General features: G+C 39.8%; 1 protein-coding gene across 1 annotated transcript; it reads left to right on the top strand.

Moving 5' to 3' along the window:
• The first annotated feature begins 8,885 nt into the window (after window positions 1-8,885).
• LOC128357229 (N-acetyltransferase family 8 member 3) lies at window positions 8,886-10,205 on the top strand. Its single transcript, XM_053317516.1, has 2 exons — window positions 8,886-8,904; window positions 9,472-10,205. Exons 1-2 carry the CDS (start codon window positions 8,886-8,888, stop codon window positions 10,203-10,205), a joined length of 753 nt encoding a protein of 250 aa, XP_053173491.1.
• The last annotated feature ends 10,393 nt before the right edge of the window (window positions 10,206-20,598 follow it).

Raw genomic sequence — 20,598 nt, forward strand, 5'->3', positions numbered from 1 at the left:
AGGGAGGCAGGAAGGAAGGAAGGAAAAGGGATTAGGAAGGAAGGGAAGAAAGGGAAAGAAGACAAGAAAGGAAGGAAGGAAGGAAGGAAGGACGGAAAGGAAGAAAGGAAAAGAAGAAGAAGGAAAGATGGAAGGAAGGAAGGAAGGAAGGACGGAGGGAAGGGGGGCAGGAAGGAAGGAAGGAAAAGGGATTGGGAGGCAAAGAAGGAAGGAAAGGAAGAAAGGAAAAGAAGATGAAGGAAAGATGGAAACAAAGAAGGATGGAGGGAAGGAAACAAAGAAGGAAAGAAGACAAGGAAGGAAAGGAAGAAAGGGAAAGAAAGAAAAGCCAAAGAGTACCTCTATTGTTTAACCATCCAACTGTCCAGTGTGTAAAGAAAATACTGCTTCCTGTATCTATTGTGGCTATTACAAATGTTTATTCTTCATGTATAAAAATCCTCAGTGGTGCGTTTAAAGCCATGAGTCGTATCTAAAGCTTTGTAAAGTCCAGTACTGATCATTCCTCATTCCTCCATTGTCTACATCTGACCCCAGCATCATCTCTCCCTTACAGTATGTGTCTAGACAGCTTTCTGGTACTATTCAGTAGAATTTGAAACACTGTAGGCATCATCTTAAGGGACTTTGTGTCTGAGATCCTGTTATTTCCTGTATAAAAAATTACCTGGGATTCTCAATTTGAGGTGAGACAATCACTTTTGTCTGCATTCGGTGGGTGAAGTGTCTTAGCAGTTACAAAGAAACAGTGCATGACTTGGATAGTGATAAAGAAGATTATCATATAACTTTTTTTAAAGAAAGCCGCCTTCCACCGCTCTCGAGTCTGTTATGATTTTTGTGACTTTCATTATGATTTTTCTTATTTCTCATCGTCTACAGCAGTTTCAGGAGAAAACCAAAGTATAATTTCCCTCCCTGGGTTGTCAACAAAATTACAATATGTGATAAAAAGCGGAATATAAACTAAAATTCACATTTCAAGTAATATAAAACCAATATGTGTGAAATTCCTAATGTTCTCCTCTCACTTTCCAAACAATCAGGAAACTACAAAGTCTCTGCCGACGAGGATGCAGAGCTAAACTAACCCTGAAAATGATGTTTATATATTTTGAATTTCTCATTTTTATGTATTTTTAATTTGTATTGCCAAAAAAATCGTAGGAAAACATAATTGTTGTTTCAATTTGCAACATTTCTCATGTGGAGGAAATGCATCATTTACTCACAGCAGTTTGTGAGCTGGTCAGACTGGATGATCGTCATACAAATCCCACTAACCGAGGCTCATATCCACACAGCTAAACCTCGAAGCAACAAAAGAACTATTTTCTATTTTTATTTACTTATTTCTTATGGCCAAAAAACTGTGCTGAGCCAAATCAATTGATTCTACTCAGAAGTACTATGTGTGTGTATCCAAAGCCTGATATACCTCTGAGCCATAGACATTGGTGTTGAGTCACACTGTTGCACTGGATGACTTGTTCCTTCACCACAAAGAGTTTTTGGGTAGTTTGTTTAGAATCGGATCCAAAGACTCATTAAAACCATCACGTTTCCACTGCACATGCCCGGGAACATGCTTCTTGTAGGAGACAAAATATGTTTTTGCTTGTGTTTATATGTTTGTTTGGGCTGCACTTGTGTTAATTAGCAGCGGGAAATTTTGGACAAAGGCTGTTAGTAGAGAACCCCGATATTTTCTGTTGACCATCATCATCTATATTCTCACAATCGGATCACATCAGGTATTATTTTCATTCAGTAAACATCATTAAAACGTCATCTGGACTTCGGTATGGATTTGTATGGATGCCAGGTGGGGAGTTCTGGTCCTCTGCAATGAGGCCAACGCGGAAGTAACTTAGAACTGCATTCTATCAAAAGGCCACCAGGGGGCGACCGTCTCTATACAAGTCAATGGAGAATTCACCAACTTCTCACTTGATTTCTAACCTCAGTAAACGTTTTCAAAATGTGTTTATGGTCTCAATCGCTAGTTTAAAGCCTTCTTCAATGCAGTATGATGTTCATTTGGGACATTTTGGCCTCCCTGATTTTATATGTGACGATAAAGCAGGGTATGCATTAGGGCGTGGCTACGTCGTGATTGACAGGTTGATTGACCAATGTCCTCGAGATCCAGCCCTCGTAACCATAGCAACCTCCCCGCTCCACTCATGGCCTCGCCTCATGCCCATATAAGAAGAATCCGTGTTTTTATTTTTCCCAGCATGCACCTGAAATTTTCAAGATGGCGCTGCCCAGATTGGAAATTATTGGCTTCCGAGCAGCAGTCCACAAACCAATGGGTGACGTCACGGATGTTACGTCCATTTCTTTTATACAGTCTATGATGGACGTGTCACAGATAAAAGTAGTCGCTATACACTTCTGTTTAACTCTCCTGATGTCTTTATATTCTGTAGACTTCATTAAGCATCCAAAATGACCGGCCACTGCCACACGCTGAATTTTAAACCAGAAATCAATTTTGCAGGAAGAAACAACACATGCCACTCAAAAAGTCAGTGTAGAAATGTGCACTGCAAAACACATCATAAGTCATTTTTTTTGTTGTAAGTGATGTCAAATATTATTTCCCTACTTAACACATGTATGACAGTGTGCAGCTTTAGGACTAGATTCGGTTCCCTGATCATTATTGCTGTATTAGCCAGTTGGGGAGGAAAAACTCATTAGTATTATAATACAGGAATACTATCTGGCTGAGGTTTGTATGTAAATTAGTTTGCAGTCATTCGATGAAACTCAACTTTATTAAGGGAAAAGCGCCACATGAAAACAATATAAACTGAATATGAAAGGTGACAAGGCCTCATTATTATGCAATAATGCAGGAAGCAATTGATAGTGTACTCTACTGGTGCACACTCTCAGTCAAATTAGTAAAAAATGATACTTAAATAATCAAATATCCAAAAACCAAGAGAGACACAGTGAACCAGCGTTAAGGCTTTGGGGTCCCTGGAGGTCTGGGTTTGAAGCAATGCTTCACACATGCACAAGAACATTTTTTGTTTTAATTAACATTTTAATATTGTTATGCTGTATTTATTGTTTGAATGATTTTTTTTTAGCATTATGTAAAGCAGTGAAATGTGCTATACAAATGAACTTGCCTTGCCTTGATTTCTGAGGCATGGGTGCACACTTTTATCAAAATTCAAACTAAAATAAGCTTTATCAGCATGACATATAAGGAATCTGTAGAAACTCTCTTGGTTTATGACAATACTGAACATATTTTAAAGCTATAACTGCATATTGACTACTCTCCCCACATAGATTGGCGAGTTTTTGAGGGTCAGGCAGATGGAAAAATTCAGGCTATGTATTATTTATTCTTTCAAAGGAAACCTCCCTGAAATCCTTACATTTTTTACAGTACAATAGAAGGTTAAATTCAGTCTCTACCTCTCTTTTATGGCAAAGTGGACACAGTTTGGCCTCCCTGGGTAGCCTGTGACAAATGACAACCTGTTTCTATGGTCAGACTGTGTCCACTCAGTCTGTACATTGTCAGCGTTTTTATTTATTTTTCTATCAGTCACGATGGTCAGGTACCCCTCCACCATGTACTCTCTGTTTAGGGTCAAATTGAATTCTGATTTACTTTGTGATTTGGTGGTTTCGTTCCAATATTTGATATAATTTTCTTTTTTTGTTTTGAGATGATTTGATTGGGCCAGATTGTTTGGTGTCTGTCCTGAAGTCCCGGTGTGTGTGTGTGGGCAGATCTTCAAGGCCAGCTGGCAGAGAGGGCTCTTATCTTTGTTCAACTCTTGGCACAGAAGGGACTTGTACTGGTAGTTTTTCTCCCATTGAGTCCAAACAGAGATTCAAAGTGAATCACCAACACTATCATCTTTATTATTGCAAATATTTTTCTTTATTAGTGTTTTTTATATGTGTTTGCCAGAGAAATGAGGAGGTCCCATTTCTGGTTCATAAGACTAAATAAGCTGCCACTCTCATGTGATGCATTGATGAAAATCACAGCTCTGACTCAGTATACATGCTTTACAATGAAAGTGGCACTTTCTGACGTTTCCACATCATGAATACAGACACATTTCGAAACATATATTCTATACAGGAGCAGATGCATTAGTATAATAGAGATAGCTAAATGGAAATCTCAGGGGAGTGCTTTAAGTTTTTTTTATAAATATATATATGCACTTTTGAGGCACAGAAAGCCACAAAGTAAGTCAGATTGAATTCAGAGTTTCTGGAGAAGCAGTGAGTTGGAAACAAAGTTGTCTGAGGTGCGTTCAAATGATGGCAAGCAGCTGGATATGAGGATAAAACCTCAACAATGTAATTGTTTAATCCTTTAATGTCGTAGCTCTATGACAAGCATACCGAGCAGGCTCTTTCCCCTTACAGTCTTTGTGCAAGTACATGTCCATAAATTAAAATGCAGTTCACTGGGTTCTCCGGGGCCCATTAGAAGTGGTGCATGCAGTTTGCCTGCAGTAGTCAGTTTCCAGGGCAACTTTAATCTTTTCCTGTGATTTTTGTGTGTGTGTTTCAAGACAATGTGCAATCAACTCTGAAGGACTCTTATCGAGTAAAATTAATATTGTATTATGACCTGGCTCAAGTTGCCACAACAAAAAGTGAGACACATCATGTTGAACTGTAACAAACAAGAAGATTATTAAAGTAATTAAAGCCCAATTAAAGGATTTAACAGTGATTAAATTATGGAGTGTGATGTATATGAGTGGAGGATGTGTGCGTGTGAGTGTTGTACAGTAGAGAACAGCATAATTAAACGAGGAGGAACAGAGAGCTACAGTAGCAGCAGCAGAGTGGTGGAGAGTCAGTGATAGAGTGAGTTGTGCTGCAGCCAGGACTTAAAGTGGCCATATTATGAAAAACTCACTTTTTCAATGCTTGTGTGCATATATTTGAGTCTCTGATGTGTCTGCTAACGCACAAACTGTGAAATAAGACCACCCAGTCATTTTGGTGTGGGCTAGTTTGCTCTGTACTCAAGATTATTATTACTATATTATTACTATTCAGATTTGAGCTTCATTAAGATTGTGCCCCCCAACCCCAATCGGCATCATGATGTAGATTTTTCAGCATCCATTTGATCTGTTTATTGGAATTAAATCTAAGTTAATTTTGGGTTCATTCAGGTTCATTCGTTGACTACTCAGTGTGTTTGCTGCACCAGTCGTGGGCGCTATGTTTTGTCTGGCCGCCATGTTTCTCCGAGGTTCACTCCTGTCACCACTCAACAGTTGCCACGGTAGCCGGCACACCCCTCAAGACGGGTTTGTGGTGGGCGGGGGAAGGCACTCAAAACCAGTCATTCTTAACAAGGCTGTCTTGACAGGATGAGAAGGCTGCTGTGGTGCCCTCCACCCCCAAACCCCCCCCCCCCCCCCTCCATCACGGTCACACAAAACACACTTTTAACACATTTTGTTTGAACAAAAGCAACAAAACCACTTTTCTTTTCTCTGTAACATCAAGGCCATAATGGTTAGCTATCTCCACTAACTGATCCTTTTTACATCCATTCACAAATGTTTCCATGGGTCTCTCAAAAGGCTCTGACAAGGAAGCCATAATTACCAACACAGATACAGAAAATACCGTGTTCACTGCCAGGCACACAAGAGGGCAACTGACAAGTCTAACCAAAACTTACAAACAACTCACCCTTAGTCTTTATGTGGTACTCGTGGTGGGTACTTATGCATGGCATTGACTGTACTGATAATAATAATAATCTACAGGCAGTGACTGTAGCCCAACAGCTCGGTATATAGCAACCATCAAATGGCGACCACCGACAGCTACAGATGAGATAACTGCTCCAGAAACGTCTCTACCACATTATGACAAAAAATTGCACCACATAAAAGGAAATCTCTGTCCAACCCCAAACACCTATCTTCTGAATGGGACACAACACAACAATAAAACACTGTGTCAGAATCAAATGTTTGCTGCAGAAAAACACACATGATGAATCTCCCAACAAACTAGAAACGAGAGCTAAATCCAAACAAAAGCGAAAACCAAAGACCAAAACAGCTCTGGCCAAAAAAAGCCCAAAAGTCGGCACACAGCTGGGTCAAATCATCAGTCTACGCAATCAACAGTGTGTGCCCACTTCTACCTCAGGCACAAACAAACTTTCTAACAATACAATCTTGATGGACGAGAACCTCATTTGTTATTGATTTGGCTTAAGTGGCAAAAAAACCAAAAGGGAAACACACCATGATGAACTTTAACAAAGGATAACTTTATGAAACCAATTTAGAATTAACCATTTTTGAATGTGAGTTAATAAATGAAACGCTTCAACATTGATTGCAATATCTCAGTGATTTCCTTTATTGTTCACTAGATAGATTCAATGTAAGGTCTGTCACATGTTAATCACTTCTTTTTGTTCAAGTAGCAAATAGCCGCTTTCAAAGTGAAGCCCTTCATGCATGGAATAAGTAACATTACTGGCTCCATCAAGCTGTTAAAGTGCTTTTTACATGAATGTTCGTCATGGCTTTATAACAGACATTTAAAAGCCATCAAAGAAAGAGCTACACAATATGTGAACCTGGTGAGTTAAAAGGTTACAATTTTCCGAAAACCAACAATCCAACATTCAAACCCATTTCATGTAGTGATTGGCTAGGTGTGTGGTAGACAGGGTTTGAACTTCTCTCCAGCTCCCTTTTTTTAATTTTTTCCACAAATATTCATTTTACTTTTAATGTTTAGCATCACAGGATACACTGCCTAAAAATGTCCTCATATTTAACCCTCCTGTTGTCCTCGAGTCAAGGAAGGAAGGAAGGGAGGAAGAAGGAAGGAAAGGAGGGAGGAAAGAACGAAGAAGGAAGGAAAGGAGGGAGGACGGAAGGAGGGAAGGAAGGAAAGAAGAAGGGAGGAAAGGAAAGAAGGAAGGAAGGAAGGAGGGTAGGAAAGAAGGACAGCGGAAAGAAAGAGAGAAGGAGGGAGGGAGGAAAGAAGGAAGGGAGGAAGAAAAAATGAAGGAAAGGAGGGGAGGAAGGAAAGGAGGAAAGAAGGAGGGAAGAAAGGGGGATGGAGGAAGTACAGACGGAAGGAAGGAAAGAAGAATAAGACGGGGTCAATTTGACCCGGGAGGACGACATGATGGTTAAACAATTATTGCATTTCTCCCCTCTGTGAAAGTCAGCTTTTTTTTTAACTCTCTTGCTTTCTGACAGTCAGACATCATATAAACTATTTTATTGTCTTCCCTTTAAAGACTAACATTACGTATATTTCCAGGTCTATATTTTTATTTTTCTAGTGGAATATCTTTGTTTGATTTACAGTTCAAAAAACTCCTTATTTATCTCATACTGGACTTGTATGGAGTCCCTCAGTTCAGCTTCTGTCTGCTTGTGTCTCTTTAGACCCCCCCCCCCTCTCTTTTATGATTGGTTAGCAACAGGAAGCTGCTCCTGGGCAGACCTCTGGTGGCTCAGTAAAGAATATAAGCAAACAGCAGATATAGGATGCTTTTTTTTGGTCATTCTTTACTCAAAATGTCAACCTCTCAAATACGTTGGTGCATGTTTGAGCCGAAATATGTGAGAAGACAACCTTAGCAACAAAGACTACCTACATACGACCATTTTTGGGAAGGAGGCAGGAGCTAAAACGGCCTGTTTCAGACAGAGGCTGAACTGAGGGGGCTGCATAATGAGTCATTATACGAAAAATAAGGAGTTTTTTTAAAACTATAAAGCATGCAGCTATTTTAGTAGAGCCCCAGAATATAAATATAGATCCTTTAAACCCCCACCACATGGCATCTTATGTAATAAAGTTACCATACAACCTTTTATATGTAAACAGAGGAAATAAATATGCTTACCGAATGTGATTATAGTGCTCTGTGAAGGGAGGTGGGAGCAAGAGGGCGGGGGGGGGGGGGGGGGGGGGGGGGGGGGTCACTTGCAGGGTTCAGAATTCAGGATTCACATGCTGGATGTGAAATGGTTTGAGAAAACTCCAGAGTTGCTTGACCTTCCAATACTCACAGATTCATGAGGCTGCGCTATTGATTTAAAGAGGTGTAAAGGCCCTTCTCCTGCCGAGGAAATTTAATCATGTCACAGGGCCACCGGGTTATTACACAAGACACCGCTGACGCCATAGGACACTTTTATGTCAAAGGGCCAGGTGATATTAATTTTACTTTCCCCTTTCAGTGTTTGGGGTAGAAGCGGTGTGGAGATCCACCGCAGATATCCTGAGAGGACATCGCCAAAAACTAAAAACACCCAGAAAGAGGTTAATAAGAACATTTTATTCTTGGAAATATCTATGAAGAGCTTGAATGAACACTGAATTCAACATTCTGCTCAGTATTCTGACTTAATGTATTCAGGATCTGTGCTCATCCTCCTTGAGAAATCCAATGATAGAGTTCTTTACTCTGTTGACTAAGCTAATTAAGTTTTAAAACATACAGTGCGTTTCATAATCAAAGCAACGCTGTGATTAATTTCAATTAAACTTAAAGCATGTGCCCTCGAATCGCCGTCATCTCAATCAAACTGTACAATCTCCTATAGAAATCTTTCAAAATGAGCAGTCATACTTCAAAGTCGTCGCTTGAAAGTCAGCCTTCACTATTTTTAGGTGCGATGATGTGTGTGTGTGTGTGTGTGTGAGCGCGTGAGAGAGAGAGTGTATGTGTGTGTGTGTGTACCCATAGGTGAGCATGCTCAGACTAATTTCAGCCCCTTTTGTGAATGGCTGATTATCACAATCTGTAGCTTAAGTTCAGTGGGAGCTGCAGCGTTAAGTCCTTCAGAGTGAGCGCGAGACGAGGGGAAAGAGTCGGCATGGCCCAGAAAAATGACTGTAAGTTGATGTTCTGATTATGTTAACCTTTTATACTTTTTTCTTCAAGTTGTTGAGTTGATTACGAACAAGAGCACTAATAAGACAGCTAGGGTGTAAATGAATGGCACTACTAACACGCCTAGATGACACATAACACGTCTCACAGAAACCTTTTGTTTCCTCATGATTCTCCCCCTTTGCTTTGATTCTCATTATTAGCACTTTTCAGACCTAATTGTATTGAATCTCAGAGTGACTCACAATTGAAATCTGAAAGAGACACAATATTATAATCATTTTTAATTCTGATTCTCACCTTTGGGGTTTTTCATGCAAATGTCAGTGTTTTATATTCATGTGGAATAGAGTTAAATTAAAAATGGAAAAAAGGTAAGATTCTCTAAGAGGTGTATTCATGCTTCTTTTTCTTTTCCTTTTTTTTTTTAACAACAAGTTACGTGAGCGTATTGAGCTCATTGTGAAATCCAGCAGGAATTTTTTCATTGCAACAACAGACAGATTAGTCTCACTGAGCTCTCATTCTCTCCCTCCCCCCTTCTTTCTTTATCCCTCTCCAACACACAGTTCAATTCTCCATCAGGGAATATAGACCCTCAGATGAACATGGAGTCATGTCACTCTTCCGTGATGGCATCCTCGAAAATATTTACCCGGCCTTCTTCAAGGCCTTGAGCCACCCAGACCACATTGGTGTGGCTCTGAGTATTTCCATGGCTGGCTACGTGCTGGGAGGCAGCTCCTACTTCCAAGCTGTACTCTTTGGCAGTGCATGGGCTGGCCTCATTTATTACTGCTGCCATGAGATCTATGAAACCTACATGTTGAGGAGGCTGAGCACAGACATGGCCAACATTCAAGCCAGCTACCTGGACAACCCAGATAACGGTTTCTGGGTGGCGGAGGACAGCGCCAACGACCAGTCCAAGGTGGTGGGGATGGTGGCGGTGATGGGGAAGAAAGGAGGTGATGAAAATGAGAGGTGTGACGACTTGAACGGAGGAGTGATGAGAGGAGACGCTGGAGATGGAAGTTACGGCGAGATGTCCTGCGTTGTCGTGGCGTTTCCAAGGCGCCGTAAAAACCTGGGCTTACAGTTGACACAGAAGGCGTTGGACTTCTGCAAAGAGCGAGGCTACACCCGCCTCGTTCTGGACATCAGCTCACCACAGACGGCGGCCATTGCCCTCTACCAAAAATTAGGCTTTGTTCAAACAGCATCCCACAGTAACACACATGCTAATCGCTGGTTCTCCAAACTGGCCAGAATAAATGTGATGAGAATGGAGAAGTTCATTTAAAACAAATTGGACTTTAGACCTCAGCACTAGATACGCCCCTCGACTGTACAGCACATTAAGAATATTCCAGTTAATTTATGCCTTTTTGGTCTCACTTAATGCAAAAAGCTCTTTCTGTTTCTGTGATATCTGGTCACTTGTGTCTCCAGCTCACTATCACGGTAGTTTGGGAAAAAGAAAACTACATTAAATTTCATGTTTTTTTCCGAAAACACGGCATTAATGATTTCAGTTGCCTTGTATTTCTTCTTGCCTTGATGTATTATGTATACACCTGCACCCCTGACAGTCTATTGCCCACAACCTTGGTGAACGATGAGACAATTAGTCAGCTTCTCCGGTTTGTCAAATTAATTTAAAATTTGCATATGTAAGAAGAATAAATCTCAATAAGATAATAGTATTAAATTCATTACTAGACATTTAATAGAACAATCAGTTTTCACATTCAATTATCTATTGTTCTCTTGTCCACTAAGGAATATAAAAATATGTGTGAGAAAAGAGAAATTTAGTCATTTGGAAGTAGGAGAACTTTCTTTTAAGCCTCTTTCCAGGGAGACGTTGAATCCCTCTGCCTCACAGGAATTAATGCCAGCTGACTTCTAAGACCTCACAACTCCTTGCTTAAAATACCAATGAAAAATGCAATAGTATCAGGACATTGGGAGGTTTAAAATTCTTTGGAGCTAAAAGAGCCGGTGTGTGTGTGTGTGTGTGTGTGTGTGTGTGTGTGTGGCATGAAAAAGAGGATAAAGAGTTCAGTATACAGCAATGTATTCAGGTCATCGTACGCAAGGAAAATACTGAGATTATTACGACACCAAACAATAGAGAAAAAGCTTAAGTGTTTCTATATCGATGGTCTTATGATATGTGTGAAGAGGGATTTGACAAAATAGAGGTGAAACGACCATGGGAATTACTCTTTTCTTATACAGAAAAATGTGATAGTTGGCCACTGTGTCTGAAACAATGTAAAGAAGGATGTTCCTGTCAACTGTACCGCCTGATTTCAGCAGGAAACCTTCCTAATAAACCTCATAACCAGTCAAAAAGGAGTATGCAGTACCAGCTAAACAATACAGATTTACAGATTTCTTAACCTTACATTGCCTCAGAAATCCCCCAAAGGTGATTACAATTTCAAAAGTATTATCAGGACCTGCACAGTACCTGCTTATCTTGAAAGTGTGTCCATGGTAAGCCTATAAGGGAAAAACATCAAGCGGCAAATGTGTGCGATGACAGGTGCGGCCTAAATGAGTTTCAAGAGGAAGTACTGTACGGAGAGAGCAGCTTGGCACCGAGATACACACACCATCAAAGGCCTTTGGGCATCAATCATTCCTGCTGAGGCTGTCAGAAAAAAAATTAGGCCGGTGGCCAGCAGGCAGGTGCTGTACTAGCCACAGGAAGATGAGCCTTAATGCTGGCCAACCTGTTGTCATCCTCTCACAATTACCAGAACAACTGGCCTCAAGGTAATGACAGCTTGATTGTAATTCCTCTCATACACATGCACTGCTGATGAGTCAGTTGCCATTTGGGAATGATGTTAGATGAAAAAGCTTTTTTTGCAAATGCTCTCACAAAAATCACAATTGCTGAATCAAGCACTGAATCCAAGTAGATTCAAAAGGAAAATTCCAGTTTATTTTAACCTGGCGTATTTCCAGTAAATGTGGCAAGCTGTGTGTGAGCCTCCTAAAGCCTCCCAAGTAAGCTTTATTTCAACATTAATCATCTTAAAAGCCGGTCTTTGACCCAAAGTTTACATGAAATAGTCGCCTAGAATAGCCATTAAAGGATAATTACCGTTTTTTTACAACCTGGACCTTATTTCTAGCATAAAATACGATCATTTACTCACCCAGACAACTTTGGTGTCATTTGGAGTCGTTCGGACGAAACTAGTTCATTTCACCAATATTTAGTTATGATAGGTTAGTGCTATTCCCCTCCGAGCCTGTGGTGGCATGTGAGGCCAGGAGATAAACGTCTGCATCACAACACTGGAGGATTCCGCTCAATGATAAACCGGGCTACTAGGGTTACTAGGACAACCTACAGACCCCGGATGTTGATAACACGCCAAATGATCGTATTTTATGCTAGAAATAAGGTCCAGGTTGGAAAAAACGGTAATTATCCTTTAAGTGCAAAGGGATCTGCAGCTTGGTTGGACAACATGGTGGCTAACATAACCACCCTCCATTTTCTTACATGTCCCACCAGTTTAAATTAATGAGTTTATCATGCGTATAAAGCGTGGCATGACCCATAGACTTACAATAGCCACATTTATGGGTAATATACCAGCTCGAAATATACTAAAATTTTCCTTTTAAGAGTAATTAACAGACTGTTTAATGTCAAAGTAAAAACAGATCTCCATTAAATGTATTAAAATTAATATGGAATACAAAATATGTGTTTGCGTTAGTAAGGAGGAGCTCAAGTATTCAGTTGATGCATTTTTTAGCAGAAATGTTGGATTGGATTAAGATCTAGACTCTGAAGTTATTCCTTTGTAGTTTTTCTAACACAGATGTGTTTTAAAACCCTTTGACTACATACGTGATCTCCATTTAATTAATTATGGCGGCACCAGTGATGAAATAGGTGGGTCTTATAAAAGGGGGTTCATATTTATATCTACATTTATTTATATTTGTCATTACTTTAGATGATTTTATAGATACCTGTTTTCACTTTGACATTAAAGGGTCTTTTTTGTGTTGATCATTGTCAAAAATCTACTTTAATTTTAACCCTCCTGTCGTCCTCCTGGGTCAAATTGACCCCATCTCTCTTTTGACTGTTCCTTCTCTCCTCCCTGCTTCCCTCTTTCTTTAATTTTTCCTTCCTTCTTCCCCTCCTCCCCTCTTTCTTTTCTCCCTCCTCCTTCCATTCTTCCTCCTTTCCTCCCTCCCTCATTACTCCTTCCTTCCTTCCTTCGCCCTTTCCTCCCTCCCTCCTTACTCCCCCCTTCCTTCCTTCTCTCCTAAATTCCTTCCTCTTTTCATCCTTACTCCTTTCCTTCCTTCCTCCTTTCCTCCCTCCCTGCCTCCCTCCTTAATCCCTTCCTTCCTTCCTTCCTTTTCTCCTAAATCCCTTCCTCCTTTCCTCCCTCCCTCCTTACTCCTTTCTTTCCTTCCTTCCTTATCTCCTAAATTCCTTCCTCTTTTCATCCTTACTCCTTTCCTTCCTTCCTCCTGTCCTTCCTTCTGTCCATCCTTGACCTGAGGACAACAGGAGGGTTAATTTTGTAAAACTATGATATATGAAAACTTCTAAGCAGGTTTAATCAGTTTTGTGGGTACTGTATATTGTAAGAATGGTTTAATGGTGCAGCAGGTATGCAGATAATTCACATTAGAGTGTGAAATTTCATTTTTCGTGGATGCATGCAACAGCTGAGAGATAATTGTATTTATTAGCATAATGATTAAATGAGTGTCACTATGAACATATCTTAAATTTAAAGTCTTTCTTCTTTCTTTCTTTTATTGGTAAGTGGGGGGGGGGGGGGGGGGAATATAACAAAACTTAAAGGGTCTTTTCATCAGTCTGTTGTTACTGGACCAGTGGGCTTCCCAATTTGAGGTAACATATGAGATCAATGAAATAGGCAGACTCTCATCAAAGAGTGAGCTCAAGAAATCCATTTGGAAAACATCTCTTTGTTTGTTTGTGTGTTTCTCTTTGCTATTTTTAGGTGGGATGGTGTGTGTGTGTGTGTGTGTGTGTGTGTTTGTGCACTTGCTTGTGTGTGGGCAGGGATTATCTTGAGCATTCCTGCGTGCATCCATTCTCACCATAAGGTATTTCTTTCCGTATCTTATTAATCTGACTCGGATCAACATCAAAGCCATCTAGCTTTACGATAGGAAAAGAGTTAATGTATCTTGGGAGCACCAATGGTAGTCAAATGGTTACCATGTATGTCACATAGCTGCAAAGTCCTTGGTTTGATTCCAGGCAAAGATCTTTATTGCATGTCAAACATATCTCTTTCTCCCCATGTTTCCCTGTCTGCCTCTTCACTGCCCACCATCCAATACAATGCCAAAGAAAATGAAATGAATATATCATAAGGCAAACTTTGATGACACTTTCAAAGTAATAGCAAAGTTAAATATACAACATTACAACACGCTGAATAGGTGAAGATGATAGAGATTAATTACATCAGGATAACAGTCGTCTATGTGTTGTTGTCAAAGAGCCAGAGAGGTAGATTTGTTTGGATCATACATCATCATGCGCCATTCACCACTTGCCTTGCATAATTACATTTTTATCTTCTCTGTTGCACCACAGGAAGTTAAGTTTTGGCCAATGCCGTTGAACTTCTTTGCAGAACTCTAACACCTGGCCAATTACTTTAGATATTAAATCACATGTAACGACGGCATGTCAAGCACTTACGCAAATTGATGGCTTATCCTGCACCGTCAGTTCGCTGCATGTTAGAAACCTGACATTATGCAGAATCTGCACTTCCTTTTACTGAATAATTGGTCAATTATTTGCTGCATGGTTCAAGAATGATAAATGTGTGTTTTTTTATTTCTATAAGAGAAGAATTATAGACCATAGTGAACAGTCAGTGAGACACTAACAGGTAAAATATGAGAAACAAGGGAGATGTGTTAAGTGGATCCCTTTAAATTATAGCTCACATCACTGGAACATGTATGGAAGCATAATTAGTGTCTCATTATCATTCAAGATTGGAAGTCAAATTATGGGGATAAATGTAGGATTAGATGTAGCTAATGAGTTGGTATTAAATATGTTTACACCACACTAAACCTCTGCATTGTGGATAAATGTTCCAGACAATATTAGGCAGCCGCTCGTTTGCTGAGCTCCAGCTCCAGTGCAAGGGTACTATGGGGATTTGGTCAAGGAAATAATTGGACACAACAACAACCGAAAAATTGATCACAGCTGTTGTAATTAGGAGAAATATGGGACAATCAATTTTTTCATGTTCCAGGCTCGATGCCGGGTTACCCACAATAACAGCTCTCCAATATACAAGAGTGTAATAATTATATTGTGATCCTCTTATGGTATACTGTGCTTAAAATGATTCGGTAATATTTTTGATGATAATGAACCAAGGGACTCTGATTTCAATCGCAGTGCACAATGAGAGTTTTGTACTCTACAGAATAGGAGTGATTGTACTAAAAAAGAAATGCAGGTTTAAATAGGACACATTTGAGGGACTGTGGAGAAAAATATTGGGGGAAGGAAGAGCTGAATTTTATGTTTAATTTCATTAAAAACAAAAACAAACCATTGCCTGAATATTTCAAACCAAAAGCATAAATGAATGTAAAATTAAGCCAATCTTTAATTTTGAGAGCTGTTAAATAAACAGTTATTAAAGTTAATGAGGAAGCCAGACGCATGCTGACTGACTCAAACATCACAATGTTGTTGCAAATTAATTAAATTAGATGATGTTGCCTGATATGTTTTAGATGTCTAATACCTCATTAACACCTGGTTTTTAATTGCAATCTGTATACGGATGGAAAACTTCATTGTGATAGGATCAGTCAGACCACATGTGGAGGTGGTCCAGCTGTGGTTGTTTATTCAGTGTTTATGGTTTTTTTAGCAGCTTTGAATGAATAACATTTTCCGTAAGGCCTTGATGTCACGAAACGACAGAAGAGAAGAGTCAAAGAGCGAGTGTAGCGGTCACGGCTAACTCATACATGTCTGTAATGACAGCAGGTCAGAGAGGAGTGAATGTTGTAGAAGTTTTTATACTGCAGTAATTACAATACAACTTTGAAAAAATGACTTTGAGATGCAGTGTGTAGAATTTGTGTGTGTTTCACTCATGTATAATCACCAGGCGGGGAGTTCTGGTCCTCTGAAATGAGGCCAACCCGGAAGTAACTTAGAGCTGCATTCTATCAAAAGGCTACCAGGGGGCGACCGTCTCTATACAAGTCAATGGAGAATTCACCAACTTCTCACTTGATTTCTGACCTCAGTAAACATTTTCAAAATGTGTTTATGGTCTCAATCGCTAGTTTAAAGCCTTCTTCAATGCAGTATGATGTAATCATGATTGACAGGTTGATTGCCCAATGTCCGCGAGATCCAGCCTTTGCAACCAATCGCAAACTCCACACTCCGCCGTTGGTTCCGCCCATACTTCTGCCCATGGCCCCGCCTCATGCCCATATAAGTGGAATCCGTGTTTTTGTTTTTCCCAGCATGCACCTGAAATTTTCAAAATGACGCTGCTTAGATTCGAAACTATTGGCTTCCGAGCAGCAGTCCACAAACCAATGGGTGACGTCATGGATGTTACGTCCATTTCTTTTATACAGTCTATGATAATCACCTGAAAATAAGAAATGTTGTGTTTTTGTTACCTTAGAATGAGCCCTTTATATCTACATATGGAGCAGGTCCTCTTCCACAGAGGCCACCATGTTACATCACCATGTTTCTACAGTAGCCCACAAAGGACAAATCAAACACTGACTCTACAGAGGGCCTTTCACGTACCACTGTAGGTTCTGCTACATGCTTGGAGGGGGAGGTGAAGGTGGAGTGGTATTCATTTGGTTGCAATCTACAACCTCACCACTAGATGCCACTAAATTCTTCACACTGGTCCTTTAATAAGAAAGCATTAGGAGTTGTGCATCTCTGCAAGATGAAAACATCATGCATTTAGTTGTGAGTGTGCATGTGGCCATCTGTGTGTGTGTGTGTGTGTGTGTGTGTATGTGTGTGTGTGTGTGTGTGCACGCATGAGTGGGCGCATGTGTGAATTTGAATTTGTCCATAATTAATCTTGTATACTACTGGATCCATCAGCCTAATATGTTTTTGTGCACATTTCTGAGTGTATGCTCAAGACCCTCTCGTGGTTCACAATTCACAATCGTTGGAAAGCCTTTTTTTTTAATGACATTTTATACAGATAGAGGCCACAAGTTGTCAACAACTGCAGCGGCAAAAGGCAATTTTCCGTCAAGCAGCTTGGCTCAAAACGTGTCTGTTGCAGCCCACAGTTTGACCTTTGTCGTGGTTCAAAAACTGACATCCATAGAAAAGTTTCATCTTGAGTCGAAGCATCTGCATTTTAATCCCACATCCAATATGATCCACAAAGTTAGCCCCGATATGAGCTGTGCAGCTATCTGTAAACAAGAGTGAAATTCAACTGTTCTTTGTTTGGGAGGTGAGAAGGAGGTAGAGAAGGGTTTTATTTTGTGTGGTGTGTTACAACAAATTATTCTGAATAAATGACTATGTTCAAATTGAGAAGTGTGGACTAACTATCATTTAACGTTTGTTTCCTCATTAAGTTTATACTGTACAGTTAGGTGAACCTAGCATGCTCGATTACAATACCATAACACCATTCTGTGCATCTTAAAGAAAACTAAGACTATAAATGCACCTCTGGAAGACACATCTGGATCTGCAGTCTATTAGTTTAATTTAGTTAACCCTCCTGTTGTCCTCAGGTCAAGGAAAGAAGAAAGGAAGGAAGGAAGGAGGAAGAAGAAGAAGGAAGGACGGAAGGAAGGAGTAAAAGAGGAAGGAAGTAAGGCAAGAAGGAAGGAAGTGAGGAAAGGGAGCAAAGAAAGAGGGAAGGAGGGGAAAAAGGAAAGAAAAGTTAAAGACGGAGGGAGGAAGGAAGGAAAGAAGGAACAGTCAACAGAGACGGGGTCAATTTCACCCGGGAGGACGACAGGAAGGGTAAAATCTCCACAATTTAAACTTCTAATTGTAAATGCTTCAGTGGATGCAGAGTTATCTTACAATATAGAAAGTTGAAGCTGCAGTAACATACGTAATTTTTCAGAGAGACAGATGAAAGAAACGCAGAATGAAAGACTGCATTGACTTGAGAAAGTGGAACAGAGTCTGACTTCAACTTTCTATATAAATCCAGGATGAGACATGAATTAATATACCTCCCCCTGTTCTCCGAGAAGAAGAAAAAACCATGATTATTTCCATACAGTCCCTAACTAACAACATTAGTCAAGCATAAATCATGATCCAATATATTTTGGAAATCATTAACTTCTAATGATCTACAGTACAATTTCATCATATCTTTGAGTTTCCAGAGGTATTGAAGGAAGTGAAGAAAATAATCCCCATCACAAATGGCTAGCAGAAACCATTAAAATCCAGCTTTGATTGATCTCTATATTAACTAAAGACCCACTGAAGTTATTTGACAAGGAAGTTGGAAGACAGTACTTTATCATACACGTTCAGTGAGTCATGGATTAAGTTGCGCTGCAGTGAGGATATCTGGCACGTGTCACCGTATTGAAGTGAGGGAAGGATAATGTCTCAGTCTGGGGTGCTGAGATTTGTGCTTCAAGCAAGAGAAATAGACCTGTTATGGACTTCGATTTCTCCTCAAGGAAACGACTGTGAGGATACTCAGCGATTGTTGCCATCTGTTATGTAACACCATACATGCCAGCTGTCACATCAAGATAGATTAAGTATTTTATGTATTCATTAGCTGTCCTGCTGTTTTGTAGGTGCTATAACACCAGATATCTCTGTATAACCTTTCTGTAGGTTCTTTTAAAGGCTGCAACTCTACCGCTTGTTCTCATTTTCAGCCAATTTACATGTATGAGGAATCCTTGCACCTGGTGTATATTTCAAAAAGACTATTATGGTGTCAAATTAAAGCTATTATTGTGTAGGATGTTGACATCTTGTAAATTATTGGCAACAAGACAACACAATAGGGTGTTTATAATTCTTACAAGATGTCTTAAAAGAATGGAAAGCTTTGTTTTTTCCCCCCTCAGTCGGATCTCACTGTCTGCACCAAGCAACGAGACAAAACAGTGTGACTGCAGAAGTGCAAGGTGAGATGTGATCTCTAAAGTGAATCGGATGGTTCAGACGCCAGGTATTGACTGGTTTTTTTTAAAGCCTAATAGGAGATTTAATAGGTCCAGACAGAGAAACAAGTTATATTTTTTCTTGATGCCATTTCTCAGGGGTGTTAACGTTTCGACAAGCTGACAAACCTACATGATATTTATAAACAATGGTCGCAACAATACAAAAGTGTCACTGAGGATTACTTTAGGTTAGACTCTCACTTCTCGAGCAAGAGGGGCCTAAATGGATTTCTCTCTAAATGAAGAACCTGAATGAAGAAAAAAAACAAAAGAACAAAAGAGGCTGTACTGTAAAGTTCCTTCAAAGCGTGACTCTGTGGATAAATACTCCTTCAACAGCTTATCATAAAGAGTTCAATTATATTTCACAGGTTCAATGTAATTCTCTCAGCTCAGTCAAATAAGAAAAGACAAAACACAATTAAAACACAATGCCTGAATCTGTGGAGAATGGATACATATAATACAAGGATAGATCTTTTTTTTTTTTTTTTTTGTTCCTTTCCAATTGGGAGAAGCTTTGTTTTCTGTCTTAATGGGAGCTTAATGGGGAGTTGGAAGCAGTTGGGTCTCCTGACAGACTGGTCCAGGGGCTGGAGGTGTGGCCACTCTGTCTCCCAGAAATGATGTTTCATGCTACTAATTTGCAACAGCACATCCGTTTTTGAAAGAAACTGAATGCATGATTACACTTTCTATCAACATAATAAGAAAATGTTGCTATGAACATATTTGTCACATCGCAAAAAAAAAAAATCTTATTGAAGATACCAGCGTAATGTTCACTGACACTGTGTTTAATTTGTTTTCCTACAATGTGCGCTTGTAGTGACTGGCCCATGATTAATTCTGTGGACTTGCAGTTGGACTCGCTGTCGATCCGTGACGTTTAACCCATAATGATCAGAGGCATATAGGAAATGGTGTTTGTTGAAGAAATATTTAATAAACATTGAGGTTTTATTATCACCACCATCCTTATAGAACATACGGAGTGAACCAGGCGACATACTGTTGAGTCAGGTTATGTTTTTAGACTGGATTTTTAATTGTTTGCATACTAACATACAAATGCTATTTTTGAATGAGGTCTTCTTACTTCTTGAAGTTCTAATTTCACTTCAGCTCTCTATAAATCCTTTCATTGCCACTCTCTAATCTTCACCAAAGTACCCTTGTTGCTTTGTTGCTTGTTAAAACACAGCGTCTCATTTGCGATTTCTACCCTAACACCCCACTAGAGTACTATGTGTGTTCCCAGAATGCAGCCTCGTTTGTGGTTCCTAGTACCTCCAAAAGTAGAAGAGGAGGCAGAAGCTTCACCTTTAAAGTCTGTGTAAAGTAAGAATAAATGTGTGTTTGACTTAACACAGAAAAGTGTATTGTTAACCACCCTGCCAAATTTGAATCATTAAAAAAATCGCAGAATATATGAAATTAGGCTTCAAAGCTGT

This window comes from Scomber japonicus, chromosome 4 (assembly GCF_027409825.1).
Source record: "Scomber japonicus isolate fScoJap1 chromosome 4, fScoJap1.pri, whole genome shotgun sequence".
Lineage (NCBI taxonomy): Eukaryota > Metazoa > Chordata > Actinopteri > Scombriformes > Scombridae > Scomber > Scomber japonicus.